The sequence below is a fragment of the Papaver somniferum genome, chromosome 7 (assembly GCF_003573695.1).
Source record: "Papaver somniferum cultivar HN1 chromosome 7, ASM357369v1, whole genome shotgun sequence".
In the NCBI taxonomy this organism is placed as follows: domain Eukaryota; kingdom Viridiplantae; phylum Streptophyta; class Magnoliopsida; order Ranunculales; family Papaveraceae; genus Papaver; species Papaver somniferum.
The window spans coordinates 155,840,853-155,861,065 of record NC_039364.1 but is presented as its reverse complement, the minus strand read 5'-3'; the positions used below and the strand labels follow the sequence as shown (position 1 = coordinate 155,861,065).

General features: G+C 37.1%; 1 protein-coding gene across 1 annotated transcript; it reads right to left on the bottom strand.

The window, feature by feature from the left end:
* Window positions 1-17,947: 17,947 nt before the first annotated feature.
* LOC113295410 lies at window positions 17,948-19,398 on the bottom strand. The gene is made up of 2 exons (XM_026543752.1): window positions 19,110-19,398; window positions 17,948-18,672 (listed from the first exon to the last, which is right to left on the bottom strand). The coding sequence occupies exons 1-2, from the start codon at window positions 19,396-19,398 to the stop codon at window positions 17,948-17,950; spliced, it is 1,014 nt and encodes a 337-aa protein (XP_026399537.1).
* Between the last annotated feature and the right edge of the window lie 815 nt (window positions 19,399-20,213).

Genomic DNA, 20,213 nt, shown 5'->3' with positions numbered 1-20,213 from the left:
CCAGAGCAACAGAATTTGATTGATGCAGCTGCTGTAGGTTCACTTACCGAAAAGACAATCTCGCAGGTAACTAGTTTGATTGAGAGTATGGCTTCTAACGCTCAACATTTTTACACCAGGAATAACTCGAATGTAAGAAGAGTTAGCGAGATGGAAGAAACTTCACAGTCCGAGCAATGAATGAACATAGAGAAAGTAGTCCAAAGAATGAATGCGGTAATCATTCCTTCATACGAAGAGGAAGCCGAGGTGAATGCTATATTTCCTAATCATAGGCAAAGGTATGACCCATATTCAAACACATATAATCCTGGTTGGAGGGATCATCCAAATTTTAGCTACGCAAACAAGCAAGCCGCAGCTCCTATGCCTGCTTATGGGAGACAAAATGCTTTTCAACATCAATAACCTCAACAGGATAAAGTGCACGGTTCTTCCATTGATGATAAGCTTAATACTATGATGCAAGGTATTACCTCACTGTTTCAACAAAATCAGCAGAAAACTGATTCCGCCATTAAAGATTTGCATACACAAATGGGACAGTTGGCTACAAATGTAAATCAACTGAAGGCTTAAGCATCGATAAAGTTACCATCACAACCTTTTGTGAACCCAAGAGAGCACGTTAATGCAGTAACTCTAAGAAGTGGGAGACAAACTGAAGAATCACAACAACATCAACAACAAGTGGCTAATAACGACATTGAAAAGGAAGTAAAGGAGGAAACCGTCCCAAAGGAAAAGCCAACCTCAACCGGCCAACTTAAGAACACGGTTCCCACTTTTACCACACCACCTCCTTTCCCTAATCGTTTTGCCAAGTCAAAGAAGCAAGCTCAATACAAGGAGATCATGGATATTTTCAGCAAGATACAAATCAACATTCCATTTATTGAGGCCATCAAAACAGTACCAAGGTATTGTAAGGTTTTGAAGGATTTGTGCACAAGGAAGGATAAGTTGATTGCCAACGAGATTACACAAGTGGGCGAAAGTGCTACAGCTACGTTACTAAAGAAGATGCCTACAAAGTATGAAGATCCGGGTGGCTTCACGGTGCCAATTACTATTGGTAATCGACGATTTGAGCGTGCTTTGCTTGATTTGGGAGCTTCCATAAATGTTATGTTAGCCGATGTTTATGATTCTTTGAATCTTGGACCTTTAAAAGAGGTAAATATTACTATTCAATTGGCAAACAAGTCTAATATATATTCTAAGGGAATCGTGGAGGACGTGTTAGTTCAAGTGAATGAGTTAATATTTCCGGTTGAATTCTACATTGTGGATATGTAAAATGAAGATAATTGTTCACTTCTTTACTTCTTGGGAGACCATTTATGAAAACTGCAAAGACGAAGATTGATGTTGACAATGGTACACTCACTATGGAATTTGATAAGGAGATCATTCGCTTCAACATATTTGAGGCCATGTGTTATCCTAGTGATGTGCACTCCGCTTTCTCTATTGATGTTATTGATTCGTTAGCACAACAAATGTTTGATTTGATCAACGAAGATGAACTTGGAGTTGTGTTGCAAAATATCATTGATTTGGACGTTCATGGGCAACCGGATTTGGACGTCGAATTAGTCAAAGAGCTAGTGGAAATGTGTGGTGCTTTAACAGCATTACAAGAAGCTCGAACAGGTAATATCTCTTATATTTCTTTACCTGTAACTAATGAGATTCCCTTACCCCCTATTATGCAGGCACCTAAGCTAGAATTGAAGCCTCTTCCCGATCACTTAAAGTATGCGTATTTAGGTGATAAAGAGGAGCTTCCGGTGATCATTGCAAATAACCTCACTGCCATACAAGAAGAACGCCTACTTCGGGTTCTGAGGGAGCACAAAACGGCCATTAGTTGGAATATTTCTGACATCAAAGGCATTAGACCATCAATGTGCATGCATAGAATCCTTATGGAAGATGATAACAAGCCGGTACGTGATGCTCAGTGTAGGCTTAACCCCCCAATGATGGAGGTCGTAAAGAAAGAGTTCCTCAAATTGCTAAGTTTGGGGGTGATTTACCCAATTTATGATAGCAAATGGGTTAGTCCGATGCAAGTGGTGCCTAAGAAATCAGGTGTCACTGTTGTTAGAAATTAAGATGATGAACTTGTCCCTACAAGAGTTCAAACAGGATGGCGAGTGTGCATAGACTACAGAAATCTCAATTCGGATACCCGCAAGGATCACTTTCCTTTGCATTTCATTGATCAGATGTTAGAGAGGTTAGCGGGACATTCTCATTATTGCTTTTTGGACTGTTATTCGGGTTACAATCAAATTGTTATTGCACCAGAGTATCAAGAGAAGACTACATTTACTTGTCCTTTCGGTACATTTGCATATAGAAGAATGCCATTTGGTCTTTGCAATGCGCCTGCCACTTTTCAGAGATGTATGGTCAGTATATTTTCTGACTACGTGGAAAACAGCGTTGAGGTATTTATGGATAATTTCAGTGTTTATGGTGATTCATTTGATATTTGTTTAAATAATCTTGAACTTGTGCTTAAAAGATTCATAGACACTAATCTTGTTTTAAATTGGGAGAAATGCCACTTTATGGTAAACCATGGTATAGTGCTTGGTCACATCGTGTCCTCTCAAGGGATCGAGGTAGACAAGGCAAAGATAGACTTGATTAGAAACTTACAATACCCAACTTCGGTGAGGGAAATTCGCTCGTTTCTTGGTCATGCAGGTTTTTACAAGCGGTTTATCAAAGATTTTTCTAAAATCTCAATGTCGATGTGCAAATTATTGCAAAAGGAGGTTGCCTTTAACTTCGATCAGGAGTGTAAGGATGCCTTTGACAAATTGAAGGAAATGTTGACTACTGCATCAATTATTAAGTCACCTGACTGGAGTTTTCCATTTGAGTTAATGTGTGATGCAAGTGATTATGCAGTCGGAGCTGTTTTGGGTCAAAAGGTAGAAAAGAGGTCACATGTGATTTATTATGCATCAAGGACCCTTAATGAGGCGCAAATCAATTACTCGACCACGGAAAAAGAGTTGCTGGATATAGTATTTGCACTAGAAAAATTTAGATAATATTTGGTGGGTACAAGAGTGATTGTATATTCTGACCACGCAACACCTAGGTACTTACTAAAGAAGAAAGAAGCTAAGCTAAGACTTATCCGGTGGATTCTTTTGCTACAAGAATTTGATATTGTAATTAGAGATAATAAAGGTGTTGAGAATATTGTTGTTTATCATCTTAGTAAACTTGTTATTTCCGAATAAGAACTTCCCCCACAGGATGGTTTTCCAGACGAACAACTCTTCTCGATTGAAGAATCAACACCTTGGTATGCTGATATAGTGAACTATTTGGTTACAAGGTAAGTACCTAATACGATGTCTAATTTTCAAAAATTAAAGCTTAAGAAGATATCCAAACAGTATGTGTGGGATGAGCCCTACTTGTGGAAATATGGTGTTGATCAGATTATCCGCAGGTGTGTACCTAACTCTGAATTTCAATCAATTCTATCTTTTTGTCATTCTTATGCTTGTGGTGGTCACTTCGGTTCTAAACGTAACGCTCTCAAAGTTCTTGAGAGTGGTTCTTATTGGCCTACCCTATTTGAGGATGCATATGCTTTTTGAAAATCTTGTGATAGATGTCAACGAACGGGCAATCTAGGTGCTCGAAATCAAATGCCACTCACACTGATTCTTCCTATAGAGATTTTCGATGTGTGGGGTATTGATTTTTTGGGCCCTTTTGTTAATTCGAACGGAAAATTTTATATACTTCTTGTTGTGGATTATGTTTCTAAATGGGTGGAAGCTAAAGCCACCTCTACTAATGATTCTCAAGTTGTTTGTGAGTTTGTGAAGGAATATATTTTTTCTAGACACGGTACACCAAGAGTGGTTATCAGTGATTGAGGCTCACACTTCAAGAAATCCTTCCATGCTCTTCTCAAGAAGTACAACATTATACACAAGGTTGGAACGCCGTATCACCCACAAACTAGTGGGCAAGCTGAAATTTCAAATCGTGAAATTAAGTCCATTTTGGAGAAAACTGTTAATACTACAAAAAAAGATTGGAGCTTCAGGATTTATGATGCACTTTGGGCATATAGAACGACGTATAAAACACCAATTGGTATGTCTCCATATCGGTTGGTTTATGGCAAAGCTTGTCATCTCCCGGTTGAACTTGAGCATAAGGATTTTTGGGCGGTGAAAATGTACAACATGAAGTATGATGAGCTGGGAAACAAAGGAAGCTACAAATCAATGAGATAGAGGAAATACGTAATGATGCTTATGAGAGCTCTCGTATATACAAGGAAAAGACGAAGTTTTTCCACGACAAAATGATCTCTAGAAAAAGTTTTGTTGTGGGAAAAAAAGTTCTTTTATTTAATTCTCATCTTAAGTTATTTCCTGGAAAGCTAAGGTCCCGATGGGTAGGACCATTTGTTGTTACTAATGTTTTTCCTCATGGTGCAGTTGAAATAACTAGTCCTAAAACTGGGAAAGTTTTCAAGATCAACGGCCATAGACTGAAGCCATACTACGAGAACTTCACTACATTGGATGTTGATGAGATTGAGCTTCGTGATTTACTCCCTCTGGAGGAGTAATTTGGAGAATGCCAAGTCGGGCTGAGGACGTAAAACTAAGCGCTAAATGGGAGGCAACCCATCGTTTTTGTATCTCTATCTTTTGTATTTTATTTTTCTTAGATTTTCATATCATATTTTGATTTCCCACCTTGATTTTACTTAAGAAGAGTCAATTACATTGAGGACAATGTAAAGTTTAAGTGTGGGGGAGTATTTTGCATATAGAGTTTTTAGTCTTTCTGAGTTTTTAAAATTTTTGCATAAAAAAACCTCCAACTTGTATAGATTTTAGAGTCACTAGCATGCTTCTATGTATGTTTACATAGAGATTTCTGACCGACATAACTGAACTTGGAAGTATTAGGGAACTACGTTCGAATTTCTTACAAATTGGAGTGTTAAATAATGGATTTAATCATGCCGGTGATGCAAATGAGGAGCAGGTAGAAATGCATTATTAGAGTTGCTGATCAATCATTAGTGGAGACTACCCATTTTCATATCAACCGAGGCCCATACCAGATTTCTTTATAAATGACCAAAGAGCTTTCTTTTGAGTGTGTGTCACCGTACGTTAATTCCGGGTAGAATGGTGAGCTACCCAACCTCCCACCAATAGAAGCACTACTCTTTGATCTATTGAGTGCTAATTTTGTCAATCATGAGGCTGACGTCTATAGATGAAAACCACCTTCTTGTAGTTTGATTTGCAGTTAGCACCATTCTCTCTCTCGCCAAGTGGAGCGACATCAAAATATACAAGGAAAGTTGAAGACGTTTGATATTTACAAGCAACAATACAAGGAAAAGCAAAAATTCATATCCAAGTAAAAGCAACATACAATGAGCAGATTTTTATATACATGTTGAAGACTTATACATAAGGAGCGGAATTCTATATCCAATTGTGAAAACCTATTTCAAGAGCAAAGAAAATCAAAAGATGAGAGTTATTGAAGTTTATGATACAAAGAAAATACAAGTTGTGAAGATCAAAGTGGTAAAGTACTTCTTTCATAGCCATGTTAATTTTAATTCCATTATTATTTTTCTAGTTGCAATCTTTTAATTCAAAAAAAAAATACAAAAAGAAAAAAAATAGAAAAAGAAAAAGAAAAAAAAAAGAAAAGAAAAGAAAAGAAAAATACAAAAAGATTTGCATTTAGGTTGTTATTTGTTCAATAAGGCCATGGGGAAGAAAAATATATAAAGAAGTTTCAAGCAACAAGGAAATAGAGGAAAAGAATTACAAATTGTCAAGGATATACGGAGTTCAAGAGTTTATCATCAATAGTTGAAGACCGAAGACGAAGACCAAGATGAAGAAGACGAGCTGAAGAAAGGAAGACGTTTCCATTGGATGCTGTGAGAATGGTGCTTTCATCACTGCCGATCGGATGTGAAGGTGGTAAGTAATCCCATCCTTGCTAAAGTGGTTGATTTCCTTTCTTAGAGATCATCAGAAAAATATCTTTATTTTCCACGATTTTGTGGAGTCTCCAGAAATAATTCGGAAGGTTTCCTTCCCACCATTCAACGTGTGTAGGATTCTCTCTTCATTTCTACCTGCACACATGTGAGACCCATAAAAAAGCTGTCTTATTGAGTGCAATTATCATAAAATCCTTTTAAGTGAGGCAGAAGTCGAGGAGAAATGCTTATTGATCGCTCTCAAACACGCATTCTCTCATTATGGTGTGGTTATTTCTCACTCAAGATTTAAGAATGAATATGTTCTTTGATATTTCTAACTTCTTATTACTAGCATGCAGAAACTCTATGTCCTCATAGCTCTTTGGATGCTTGGGACGCTGAAATGCTTTGAAGTTGGAGCTGGTTTTGTGGGTATACCTCTTGTAAGCCCTCACGAGACTATAACTCGTCCACTAGGGACACCTAGGGGTTTAAAGGCTTGTTTCACATGCTAAGTGCAACCGTATCCTCAGTGAAATGGAGTTGTTGTATTTTAGGTTAGATAGTTTGCTCGAGGACTAGCAAAAGCCAAGTGTGGGGGAATTTGATAAGTGCATATTTCACATATATTTGATGTCAATACCATGCTAGTAATTGCTTATATTCTTGCAGATTATTGTATATTACGCTTGTTTTCCCTTATTTGTGTTTTATTAGGTGAATCATGCAAAAGAAGTGAAATAGCACTTAATTGTGCAATAAAATAAGCTAGGCACAAGTGGAGAAGGGCCAAAGACCAATTGGAAATCGTTCAAGTACAAAATTTATACTTTTCATTGTGTAGAGGACGATAAGACGAAGGCAATGGAGAAAGAACGGGGTAATTCTGAGTTCGTATGAAGAAGTTATGAGCAAAACAAGAACTTAGAAGCATAAAAGGGCAAATTGGTCCTTTTACAAGGCAACTACTATTGGCACCCAATCGAATGTTAAGGGACGCCTTCCTGTTAAGGGGCAGACAAGTTAAGGGAAGTTCTAAAGACAGTTCGATCTTTTACAAAAAGGGGAGGCAGGAATTCAAAAATCTGTTGAAGGCACACGACCTATTTACTCGGGGCACTTCGTCTTCAATAGTCCAAACCAGGACAGAATCGACAGGCTGTTGTTCTTGATGCTGATGATCATGATTGATCATGATAGTTATTGATATAAGTGAAACTCGAATTCAAATATAACATTGGGTTTCTGGGGATGATAGAATGCATGGGTACTAGCCTGATTTTGATAATTCAATCATACTCGAGTTTGGCAATGGACTATTGGTTGTTGCCATTAAACCCAAGCTTGGAGAGGAGAAGTAATGCTCCTTGGACGAATATGGAGCTTTGAAATATGGCAGCAATAGAGAGTTTGAGTTACGATTTTGTGTTGCTCTGAATGTTGAAGACGTACGAACAATAGGAACCAGTTGAGCTCAGAGTTGATACTGCCATTGTTATGCATCGATGAAAGTCAGAGAGCTGTCAATGATGATGGAGATACGATGAGACAGCGATGATGACTGAAGATGGAGAGAGGATGATGTTTCATGGTTGGAGTTTGCTAACAGAGAAGAAGAAATCGAAATTGGAAGCTCGGAGCTGTAGACGATGGCAGTGACGATATGGATCAGCTCTATACACAAGTAGTATATCGCAAGAGCTCGAGAACATTAGGATTGATGTTGGCTGAGCTCGAGAATGGATGCTGCTACTGATTGAACGAAGAAGAGAAGAATGGAAGTCCAACAGTCGTACAAATTGGAAAAGGAATAAGCGAGCACGTGAAGATGTGAGGTGGGACCGTTCTGCAGTAGCTCTGACGCGTGTTGGAGGAAGGTGATGATTGTGTGTACTCTGGAGCATCGAGACTAGATAGATGAACGATGCAGATAAGGATACAAAGGGTTCTTAGAAGATCGAACGGATCATAAGGCGTGCGCACCTAACTAAATTATGGTCAGCTACACCGAATCTCCGCTTTAGATAAGCTCGCCGACTTTGCACCTCTATCTTGTACGACAATTGTGGATCGGTAGGGTATTTTGAGACTATAAATAGGGGACCAAAACCCAACGAAAATTCCACTTTTTTTTTTTTAATTATTTTCTCTAGCTACAAGACAAAACAGAAAGAAAGAAAGAAAGAAAGCCTTTATTCTAGATTCTATTGTGAGCTTTTATTTTTAATACAATTTGTTTGTTTCTCTTTTTGAGCTTTTATTTTTAATACAATTTGTTTGTTTCTCTTTTATTTATTTTTGAGTATTTTTTGAGGATTACGTGTAACTGTAATACAAGTAGTATATCGCAAGAGCTGACAGATGGATTCTGTTAAGCAATTGTGTATAAAGATAACACTAGTAATCGGATCGAGCCTATGCGTCTGATGTTAGGATCAACCTGATTCACAGAGTGTAGAGCATCCGATTAATTTACTCCTTGAGATCTTATTCTTAGTGGGCTAGTTGGATAGAAACTGGTAGTCGAGCGCTTCCATATCCAACGACAACAGGAATCCGGGGGATAGCATAGCTTATTGCTATTCTACGGTTGGTAACAATATAAATTCAATAATAGATAAACTTGTATCTAATTAAGTTTCGGTTCAGTGACGGCGAATGATTCCCTAGTCATCTTTCTTCTTATTGTTTACAACAAAATTTCATTATTTTCTTTTATCAATTTATTTGATTCAAAATCTAAAACCCCCCCTTTTCGGTTACTTATAACAACTAAAGTCTCACTGCTTTTCGTGGGAACGAACTCCTTACCATTATATTACTAGTTAATAGTGTGGAAAGACGTAATTAATTTGTTTTGTACGACGAGCATCAAATCACCAGAACCTGGGGACTGATGGGTAGCTGAAGCATGGTCAAGAGATGATATTTATGTTGTATTTCCAGTAAGCACATCTTGAGTCATTCCAACTTCATGAGTCTATAAAAGAAGATGGAATAAAACAAGGTATATTGAGATATGGAAGTAAAAAGGAAATTTAGGTTTGGTGACTAAATTTGCTTCAAAGGTGGGATTAGAGTTCATGGAGACAAAGTCCACGTCCTATGCTAATATAAGGAAGCTAGTAAAGTCATAATACCCCAGGTGGCCTACTCAAGGCGTCACAACATGCGACGGATCAAGGAATATGAGAATCCTCTTACAATTAGGATTGATGTACACTGCCATGAGAAAACACATTAACTGCCGAAAATTCGTAAGTAATTTTGGGGTACTGTCTTGAGCAAATATGTTTATCTATGTATCTGCTATGACATATCCAAAGGGCGCCTCAAACGGATAAGCATCTAGGAGATGTGGTCCCTGAAAAGACGAGGGTACCCAAATATACCTCAATCTAAAACTTTTCCACCAATAAGTCCTTTCTCCGAAAGTGATTGTCTATGGACTGAGTCGGGACAATGCAACTAATCGGTTCACACTTCATGTGATCGTCTATGGATACGAGGTCGAGACAATACAAAAACGAAGTATGTTTACTTGATAAGAGGTTCGGACTTAACCAAACTCAATAGGATTGTTATCAAGTAAATAGGAATTAACGTTTGTGTAATTTACTTTAAATTATAATAAAGACAATTATAATTACGGAATATAAAAGTACATGACACAGCAAGATTTTGTTAAGGAGGAAACCGCAAATGCAGAAAAACCCCGGGACCTTGTCTAGAATTGAATACTCTCAGGATTAAGCCGCTATACAAAATGAAACCTAACTTCTTATAATTGAGACCAAGTAACTAAACCTATAGTTCACCTAGTTCCGTCTGTATTCCCACGCCCCCGACCTGAAATAACTCACGTACTTGGAACAATTCCTTTGGTTCGTATTCCAAACAGTAAAGGAACCACAAATATATTTGGTATCAACTCTCTTCAACCAAGTGATATGAGTTCGACAAAGGTTCCTCTTGTTTATATCAATAAACTCCTTTGTCCGGTTCTTAGATCTATCTTATATTCAACTACCGATGTAATTGTTATGATTTTGCAATCAATACTTTGAATCACAAAGAATTATATTGATGCCGATCTACACAATTAATCAATCAAAATACCACAAGGATAAATCGATTATAGTTGGACCCTCTTATACCGAAACAAGTATTGTGCACCCCAAAGATTATAAACCCAAATAAGAAATCTTCAATATCTTCTTTGTCTTCAAATCTTCTTAGATCTTCAATAAACACCTGCACACAACAACTTGAATCTCTTGTGATCAATCACACACAGAACAGAGTCTGTTAACAATGGATCATCACAAGATCGTCTTTAGAACTACAAACAGTCTAAATATCCCTGTCGAAACTTCGATCTAGTTTGAGTGAATCTTATATCAGAAGAGAAGATCCTCAAGCATAAACAAACTAGGTGCAATCACAGTTCAACCACCGTTAGTCAATCAAATCAATCGAAAACAAAAGATAAACCGCAATTATCTAAGTTCCCACCAACGGTACTATTGGAGCTTCTCAATCCCAAATAAGACTTTAAATTGAGCGGTCGTAAGAGATTTCGCCTAATTAGGTTACTCTCCTCTCCGAATAGGCGGCTACACCAATAACAACACAACTGAGGAAGTTTGTTGTTACGAAGGATTAGTTTGCTGGAAATGCAAACTTCAAGTAATTATAGACAAGGAATTTTGGACACCAAGGAATTTCCAAAACTGAAAATATACTCAAGATATGCAATGCCAGATTCGGTTTTCATAATTCCTGGAGATGCTTTGTGCAAAATATTGACCGAAAATCTCCTTGGAAAATCTCTAACTAGTAAATGCACATTACTAATTCTTATTTTCCATCTATAAAGTTAATAACCTTAAATAAAAGATTCTTAACTTATTTAATTTCGATCCTAAGATTTTCTTCCTGTTAGCTATTAAGGAATATCTTTGAACAATAAAAGATAAGCATTACTGCACGTGTTCAAAGTATGTCGACATCTTTACTTTGCAAGTCCTTTTTCATACTTACAATCTTGAAACCGATTTGCCACACTTCCAAACAAGTTTATAATTGGTTCATCTGACTTTCAAGAACTATGTGATTGATTAACAACACTCAATCACAAACACGGGTTTCACGGTTCTACCAAAACAAGTTTCGGTTCTACCTCCATCTGAGTACTGTGCATAGTCACACTAGCTTTCTAAGATTCGGTTGACTAGGTACTAGGATCGGTTCCTCACATATATATGGTATCTAACTTATATGTGTTGCACATTCCCATAGGATCGGTTCCCCTTTCCTAAAAACGTGTTTCACATGTTCATAGGATCGGTTCCCCTTTCTGTTATAAACTTGCTGCACCTCATACAAGGATCGATTCCCCTTTGTGATGTGTTGCACCTCTTACTAGGATCGGTTCCCCTTTACCCAAAGTTGTCATACATAAAACAGTAAATCGGTCATACCATCTCAGGTGATTACTTAAGATCGGTTTCACTAATAAAAGTCATACCAATACAAAAGTCAGGCCTTTGTGAATAGCTCTACCAAGATCACAACAAGTCATGAACGGTTATACTACTTCACACATATTGGTAGTTCAAAAGATATGCAATGAATAACAATACCAATAACTCCTGGCGATTTCCTTTTCGATTCACAAAACAAGTTTATGAATTTACTTCCTTAAAACACATGTAGAACATTGTTTCCTAGGACGAAATCCTCACCTCATACCCATACATAATCACAATAACATTCAAACGATTATGTCGATGTCTTATATACAAAGTTTAAAGGTTAAGCAAATAAACATCGTATTGTATTCCTTAATACTATGTCTATGTAGAGTGTTCATGCTTCGCAGTTTTGTTTTTCAATATGCACGACTTGAAAGATACGTTAGGGAACGAAACAGTTCAAGTCAAATATCACAAACCTCAAGTGGAAGGATGATGTTGTCGTTGTATCTCCTTACTTCTTCACTTCTTCAAGTCTTCGGAATACTTGTAATGTCTCATATCCTAATACTTTCAATCTAAGCTATACGAAGTTTTACTCTAGTACATAATCAAGCGACTGTTAAATGAGTTTTGGTTCACTAAAATATGACAACTAAACTTGACATACCAACGCTTGGTGGGTTCAACCGAGCTATGCTTTAATATCCCAACATCGAAGTAAGCGCAATCTGAAACACTCATGAAATTCTATACGGGATTTCTGACGACAAAAGTACGTGGCTGGTTGACTGACCTAAACAACTCGGAATTATGCTATTAGTTTTGTATTGAATATATAATTATTTTCTCTTTTCAAATTGGGGTTTGGAGCTCAAATTAGACATTGTATGAAGATTCTACAGTGCATTCTATACAAGTCTATTGAATCTGAAAATTCCTGACGAGTACTCGACTAAAGAGATATTCCTAGGATATGATCACCACGGTACTAACCATGAATGGGAATACTTATGTATTGAAGGAGGGCGTTCTTACCGGTGACATTCCTAAAGAAGGAGGATAAGGGTTTTCTGTTATGGTAGGTTCGAGACAATCTATGTCAGTTTTTATGTCGTCCACCTGGGAATCAATTTCTCTTTGAGCACGAACGGAACGCCCAATATAAAAGGACTCACCCAGTTAAATTCTAAAGGAATATGATTAATTCATGGAAATAGTTAAACAGAGAAATACTTACTTGGTTTGCGCAAGGGGATGAATGTTTGGGACTTGGTTCACGAGACGCGAAGATTACATCATCCTCCGGAATATTTTATATGAAATTACTAATGCTCACAAGTTTTTCCATCCAGTAAGTTCGACCTCTTGAAGATATACGGCCGGTACTTTGAACATGAAAGAAGGGAAAGTTTCTTTGCAAACCACTTACAGTAATGAGATTCCGCTGGATCCTAGAAAGCGTGGATGGTCCTTTGCGAAAAGGGATATCTTGGTCAAATCCCATATGACGAGCAGCTCTGTCGATATTGTAAGGTTGTAACTGAAGTCACCATGGCTATCCAAACTCAAGACACGACCCGGAGAACTGCTAAATACATATGTAGCTTCTTCCTCAGATAAGTGATCACGGCCTTCGGGAAGTAATACAACGTCTTTCATTAAGGAAAACGAATGCAACTGAACCACACCCTCGGGAATTTGTATCCAGGGAAGAAAGGTGACAGATTTTTCATTATCCATCAATGCAGACATGGGTTGCTTAATCGGATATTTATTGCACCAACGACAAATTCTGGCCATCGGAGGATCACTAGTCTTCAGTGAACGAGGGACAAGGGCGTATTTCTCAAAGTGTTCCCATAGCCACGCCTGAAGGAAGCACACGTTCACCCAGGTATCCGTTCTTTTACCATTCGAAGATGTCATATCTAGTAAAAAATTGTCTAAGGTTGAGTAGTAGTTCCTAAGAATAGGTTCCCGATAGGAATATTATTCCCCGAGCCAGTTTTATTGCCATAGGAATCAGTGCAGATTTTAGCTCTTCGCCATTCGAGTTCTCAGAAACATATTTAGATAGGCTTTATCTATGAGCAGAGTTAGGTTAAATTCATTAAATTTGAATAAATAAAAAAAAAGCACCATGGACAGAAAACGTAAGCGGAAGCAAGAAAAGAGGTAAAACTTACATGTTCAACTGGTAGAATAGAATGGATGTTGTTCTCGATTGGGAGGAGACATTTTATACGAAGATGAGTTTTTTTTCCTTTCTTTCTTGAAAAGTCACCAAAGATTAGAATATCTTCTGGTGTTTTAGAGGGAACGAAACGGCCTCTTAGGATTTCTAAGGCGTTATCGGGAAAGGTAAAAAGATCAACTCAGAGCAAGATGAGAGAGGATATTTATTGCCAGTTTCTAAGCTCGATTGAAACTTGAAAGGGGAATTGAAATCCTAAATCATTCCTAGTGTCGTTACAAAATTCATGAAAATACATATTTAATGTACCGACGTGGGACGCAAAACAAGATTAGCCATTAGATTAGCCATTATATTAGCTAAATCAAGAATATTATACTGGGAGGGGAGGGTGAGATCACAACCGCTAATTGATCCCAATGGATGTATCCTGGCCGCTGGGTGACATAACAAACACTACTGTTGTATAAGCATTGATAATACCAAATTAAAATCATCAAATCATTAGATACATAAAGGTATCAGAGATCGCTATCCCTTTAAAAGAATCTAATGCATTTGACAAGCGGTGTGGGGCGGAGCCCCACCACTCTAAATTAGCTGATCCCACTATCCCGGTGCGTGGCATGGGTTACTTATTAATTTAACAAATTACATTTTTCTGTGGGTTATATTTAGTTAGGTTTACATTTAACCCAAACGTGAATTGCATTTAGTCACTTACCATTAAAACTAATCACTATATATTTTTGAAAGTGCTTTTTCAAAGAAACAAAAAACAAAAAAACATTACCAAACCCGGACTAGGTTGGGTTTGGTAATGCTTTTATTTTTCCAAAAGCACTTTCAAAACCTATATATGTTAATAATTTTTAAAATTTGTGTTTGGTAAAAAAGAATCAAAGTGCTTTTTATCCAAAGCACTTCCCAAATTCCTCAATTTTTTAAAGCTGGGGAGGAGGAGATTCTAAAAGCTACAAAAGTATAAGCTTTGGTCCCACCAAAATTTAATGCTTGATTTATCTTTTTTGGCCCTATTTTATTTTATAAATGACAAAAATTACCCTTACATGTATATAAAATCGATTTTTTATTTCTTATATTTTATTCTATGACCAAAAAGTTATACAAAGCTTTTGGTTGGTAACCTAGCAACAAGCTTGGCACCAACACCTTTTTGAATAGACTAGCGTCGTTGCTAACTAAACAATTCTTCAGACGCTTGAAAAAACACAAAGTATCCTCACCCATTTCTCCAATAGTAGAGAAAGCTAGGACACTCAAACCATGGCCATGTGAAATACATTTGTCAAAGTATTTAGAGTGTTTACGTGAGACCGCGTTAGATATAGCTTTTCCGGGGACGAAAGAGCGAATTCCTTCACATGTGAAGGGAGAGACACCTGTGACATCCATACAAACATCCTTTCCATTTTCCCAGTTGGCACAAAAATATCAGCAGGTTTCAACTCTTTATCATCATCCGTCAGAAAATCTAAAGAAACTTCCTTACCCGTAGGCACACCAGCTTTGTAACAAATGTCAATGATTACATCACGAACAATATCATGTCAGGTTTCAACACCAGCTTTTTATTCTTTAAACATAAGTTCTATTACACTTAGGGATGGCCATTTGCCCATCCAAACCCATCCCCGTGGATACCCGCTCCGTTTGGGTAGGGTTTTACCCGTACAAATTAGGATGGGGTCGGGTATGGGTAATACCCGAATTTATGTTATGGGGATGGGGAGGGGACGGGTTTTAAGATTCCTTCCCCATACCCGCCCCGTACCTTTCATATTATAGAGGTTTAGACTTTTATGCAAGAATTTGTATTCGATTTTTATACTTCCGCCACTTAGTCGAGATTTCATTTATTTATTATATTCTTGATCGTTCTTGTACATTCATCACTTTCCCTCTTTTGTTATGATCAAATACATTATTTAAAAGTTAAAATACAAAAAATGAAGCAGACAATGAAATGGTTAACTTGGACGAAGATAGAACGAGAAAAAGTAGAAAAACTAACAAGTCATTAACATATTCTTTTGTTCACTTTAAGATAAATTACTGAATTTAAGATTCTAGAATGCATTGTTCTTACGTTTAATTTTTGTTTGAATCATATTTTAAGTTTTGATTATAAATTCTTCTATGTATTTACTCAGGGTTATGGGTAACTCATGAAAAACCCGCCCCATATGGGTATTCCCTATACCCGCCCTGCCCCAATTCAAGCGGGTAACGGGGCGGGTTTGGTTTTTTTTTTAAGGAACGGGGCGGTGACTGGGATTGGCATACGAGACCCATACCCGCCCCATGACCATCCCTAATTACACTGAGCCGGTGGTGGGAAGTCTAGCGACAAGCTGGGCGCCAACTCTTTTTTGAATCGCTATATAAAATTTCTTTAAATATTATTATATATTTTATTTTCAAACTATTTATGATGTCATTTCATTTAATTTGTCAACCATAAAAGTAAAAATAAAAACAAAAACAAATATTAAATAATTACTTAATTTTAGTTTGATTTTTTGTTTGAAAATTATATATATATTAAAAAGTGGTTAAGTAAAATATATTTTTTAACAATCATAATAGTAGTAACAATTAATAAATTTTAGATATTTATATTTAATAGTAAAAATAATTAATTATTTTTAAACTCAAAAAAATTGAATAAAACTATTTTCATAGATATGTTTGTTTTATCATTTGCCACAGCAATAATGGTTGAATATGATATTTTACCAAACACTCTTGGATTGCTTTTTTAATCGGCTTTAACTTTAGTTAATATTTTACCAAACGTCTAACTGTTTTTTTCTCACAGCAACGCACAACAGAAAAATGCTTTTATAAAAGCCGCAACAATACCTTTTTTTTTCTGAAGGAGGAAAAACAAAAAAAAGAAAACAGAAGACTAGCTGTTGTTAGAATGCTCCATCTCAAGGATCTGAGCAATACAAGAAGGAGGAGAAGAGAGCCACTCGTTAGACGAGTGAGTGTCAACAGCCAAAGCTGCTAGACTATGTGCCTCATTATTGGCAGTCTTTTTGATATACCTGAACTCCACAGAGTTGAACCTCCAGTAAGATCTTTGATTATGTTTATCGTGTTCTGAATACGCCAGTTAAGTTTGAACTGCCTGTGCTTAAGCGCATTAATAACAACCAGTGAATCTCCTTCCATCACAATATCTCTGAAAGATTTTCTTTCTGCCAAGTCCACTGCTAGCAAAGCCCCGTACACCTCAGCCTCAACAGCCATGCAATAAGAGAAGATTTTATTCTTACAGCCCTGGAACTCAACAGCCTTATCTCTCGCCACAGCACCACAAGCAAACCACTTAGGCCTTGCAACTCCATCAAAGTTGATTTTGATTCTATTCTCTTCAGGAGGTTCCCAATAGTCTTTGCTAGACTCCATATAGTCAGTCTCAATTGGCATATTCTAAATCTCATCGACAGTGACCTCCATATTGTACCAATACAAAGCTTCTTTGATTAAAGAGTTTATGGAGCATCTTGATTTGTTAAAAACCACAACATTTCTGGCTTTCCATATACCCCACCAAACACAAGCTCCCATCTCCAGCTTAGCATGATCTTCTCCTTCCTCTAGCCACTGCTTAATATAATCTTTTAAGGTTAGGTCAGACTGCTCACCTGTTCTTAGACTTAGGGGAAAAGCAAAAAGGATTGCTTGAGTGGTTTGACAATGTAAAAACATATGCTCTGTTGTTTCAACACTCCTGTCACACAATCTGCATTCATCATTAATCCTATTTATATGTTTCCTTATGATGTGAGATACTGGAAGTACCTTCTTGAGCAATCTCCACATAAAAGTCTGAATTCTATGAGGTATATTCTTGACATTCCAAAATTTATTCAAAGGAAACTCAGAGTTGGCGGATGTCGATGGATTTCTATCATTCATGGTCTTGAGAAAAGACTTGGCAGAAAACTCACCTTTTGGATGATGAGTCCATAACAATTTGTCACCAGAATCGTGTTCGTTCTCTTCGGGTAAATGGATCTTCATTATTTTAGTAACTTCAGTTTGGGTAAACAGCTGCTGCAGCTTGTTTTCATCCCATCTGTGTTCTTCTTGGATAATGAGCTATTTCACCTTTATTTTACTGTTCTCCTCAGCGCCACTTCTTGCAGGTTTATTACTTGGTAGACTTGGTACCCACGGATTAGCCCAAACATTTATGTCTTCCCCAGTCACCACCGACTAACAACATCCATCTCTCATATCTTCTCTAACTGACAACATAGCGTTCCAAGTAGCTGAGCAACTGGTGGGTTTTTTGATCTCCCAAAAATTGCCATTCTTCACATACTTTGCTTTCATAATCTTCCCCCATATGCAATATTCATCATCTAAGAATTTCCAGACCAGCTTTGCTATCATTGCATTATTCAGATTCTTTAGCGGCCTAATTCCCAACCCTCCTTGTTCTTTTTCGAGCTCAAATTGATTCCATCTTATGAAGTGCATTTTCTGGACTTCCTTGTCGTGACCCCACCAGAAGTTTCTCACTATTCTTATCAGATGTGCTAAGGTTTTTCTGGGAAGGAGTGAAGTAGCCATGTTAAAAGGGGGAATAAGCCCAAGTTCAGTTTTGATCAGCATGGTTCTACATGCGTCGGGCAAATGAATTCTCTTCCAACCAGCTGTTTTTGTCACAAACTTGTCTTCAAGAGAATCAAATGAGGAATTTAGGTGATTTGGTTTAAGTAGATGATGTCCCAAGTATTTATCAGTGTACTCCATCTGTTTTACACCCAATAAAGTAGCAACTTCAATTCTTCTGTGCCTTTGAACACCTTTGTTGAAGTAGACAGCTGATTTCTGCATATTAGTAGTTTTTCCAGACCAAACAGCATATATGTGAAGAATCTGTAGAAGAGTATGTATTGTCTGATTGTCTAAAGTGCCAAAAAGAAGTAGTTCATCTGCAAACATTAAGTGTGACACCATAGGAGCCTTTCTACATATTTTATACCCGTTATATAGCGCATTTTCCTCCATTTTCCTCATTAACCACGACAACCCTTGAGAGCATAATATAAACAGGTATTGAGATAAGGGGCACCCTTGACGTAACCCTCTTTCACTCACAAAATAACCCTCAACTTGTCCATTTACAACAATAGAAAAACTAGCGGTGCTCTGCAGTTCATTATTAACTCGTGAGTTTGCCCTACTATCCCAAACATTCTAAGGCAATGACTTAAAAACCTCCAACTGACCCTATCATAATCTTTACTAATATCTATTTTTAAGGAAAAAGATCCTATGACAGAGCTAGAGTTAGATATTGAGTGAAAATTTTCTTTTGCAGTCACAATATTGTCTATAATTAACCTATCAGGAATGAAAGCCGACTGACTTTTATCCACCAGCTTGTCTAGATGCCCTTTAAGCCTTTGAGCCAGAATCTTAGTTATAACCTTATAGATAATATCGGTTAAAGCTAAAAGTCTATACTCAGATGGGATTGTAGGATGTTTTACCTTTGGAATCAGCACGATGTTTGTGTGATTTAGCTCCATAGGAAGAGTTGCTGAAGTGAAAACATTTTGAATGGTTTGAGTTACCTCTTCTCCAACAGTTTCCCAACATCTCTTGTAAAACAAGGTTGGCATTCCATCCGGTCCTGGGGCTTTCAAGCTCTTCATACGCTTTAAAGTATTATATTTCATCTACTGAAGGGACTATCAAGATATTGTTGTTGCTAATGTTGTCGATCTTCGTCTCAACCTGAAATTGGATGGGATACTTGTCTTCGTCTAGGTCATTTTTGAATGGACTTGAGAAATGGTTGACCAGATAGTGTATAATTTCATTAGCTTCAGTTACCCATATGCCATTTGATAGTTTCAGAGTATCAATTTGATTTTTCTTCTTCCTTTGTAGCAGACAGATGGAAAACTCTTGTGTTTTATCCACATTAGGAATCCATTTTACTTTACTTCTCTGCTCATAAAATCTTTGTTGCATAATATTCAGTTTTTCAATCTCCTCACATATCTGATTTTCTTCTCTTATAATATCCCTTGAATGAGATTCCATCTGAAGTTTTGATAACCTCTCTTTGTGTTCTTCCACAGCTGTAAAGATGTTCCCAAAAGTTTTCCTGCTCCGCTCATTTAGTTTGTTACCAACTTCCCTTAACTTCCATATAATATCGTGCTGGTTTGATATCTAAAAATTGTGAACCACATCTTTGAAAGCTGGATGGTCAATCCAATAATATTCAAATTTTTTAGTTGCAGCAAATACCAGACCAAGTCTGAATTTATTAGTTGTTGGTTTAGATTTATAACCTAGGTTTAGATTTAGAACCTAATTCAGCTAAGAAAACACCAAATTTAAGAATCTGATTCGCAATAGGAAACAATTGTGTTAGGTTAATCATAGCCGTCGGAAAACTTTCGGATTATCTCACCCGTCGTTTGTCTTATTATTATTTTACATATACATGTATAAGACC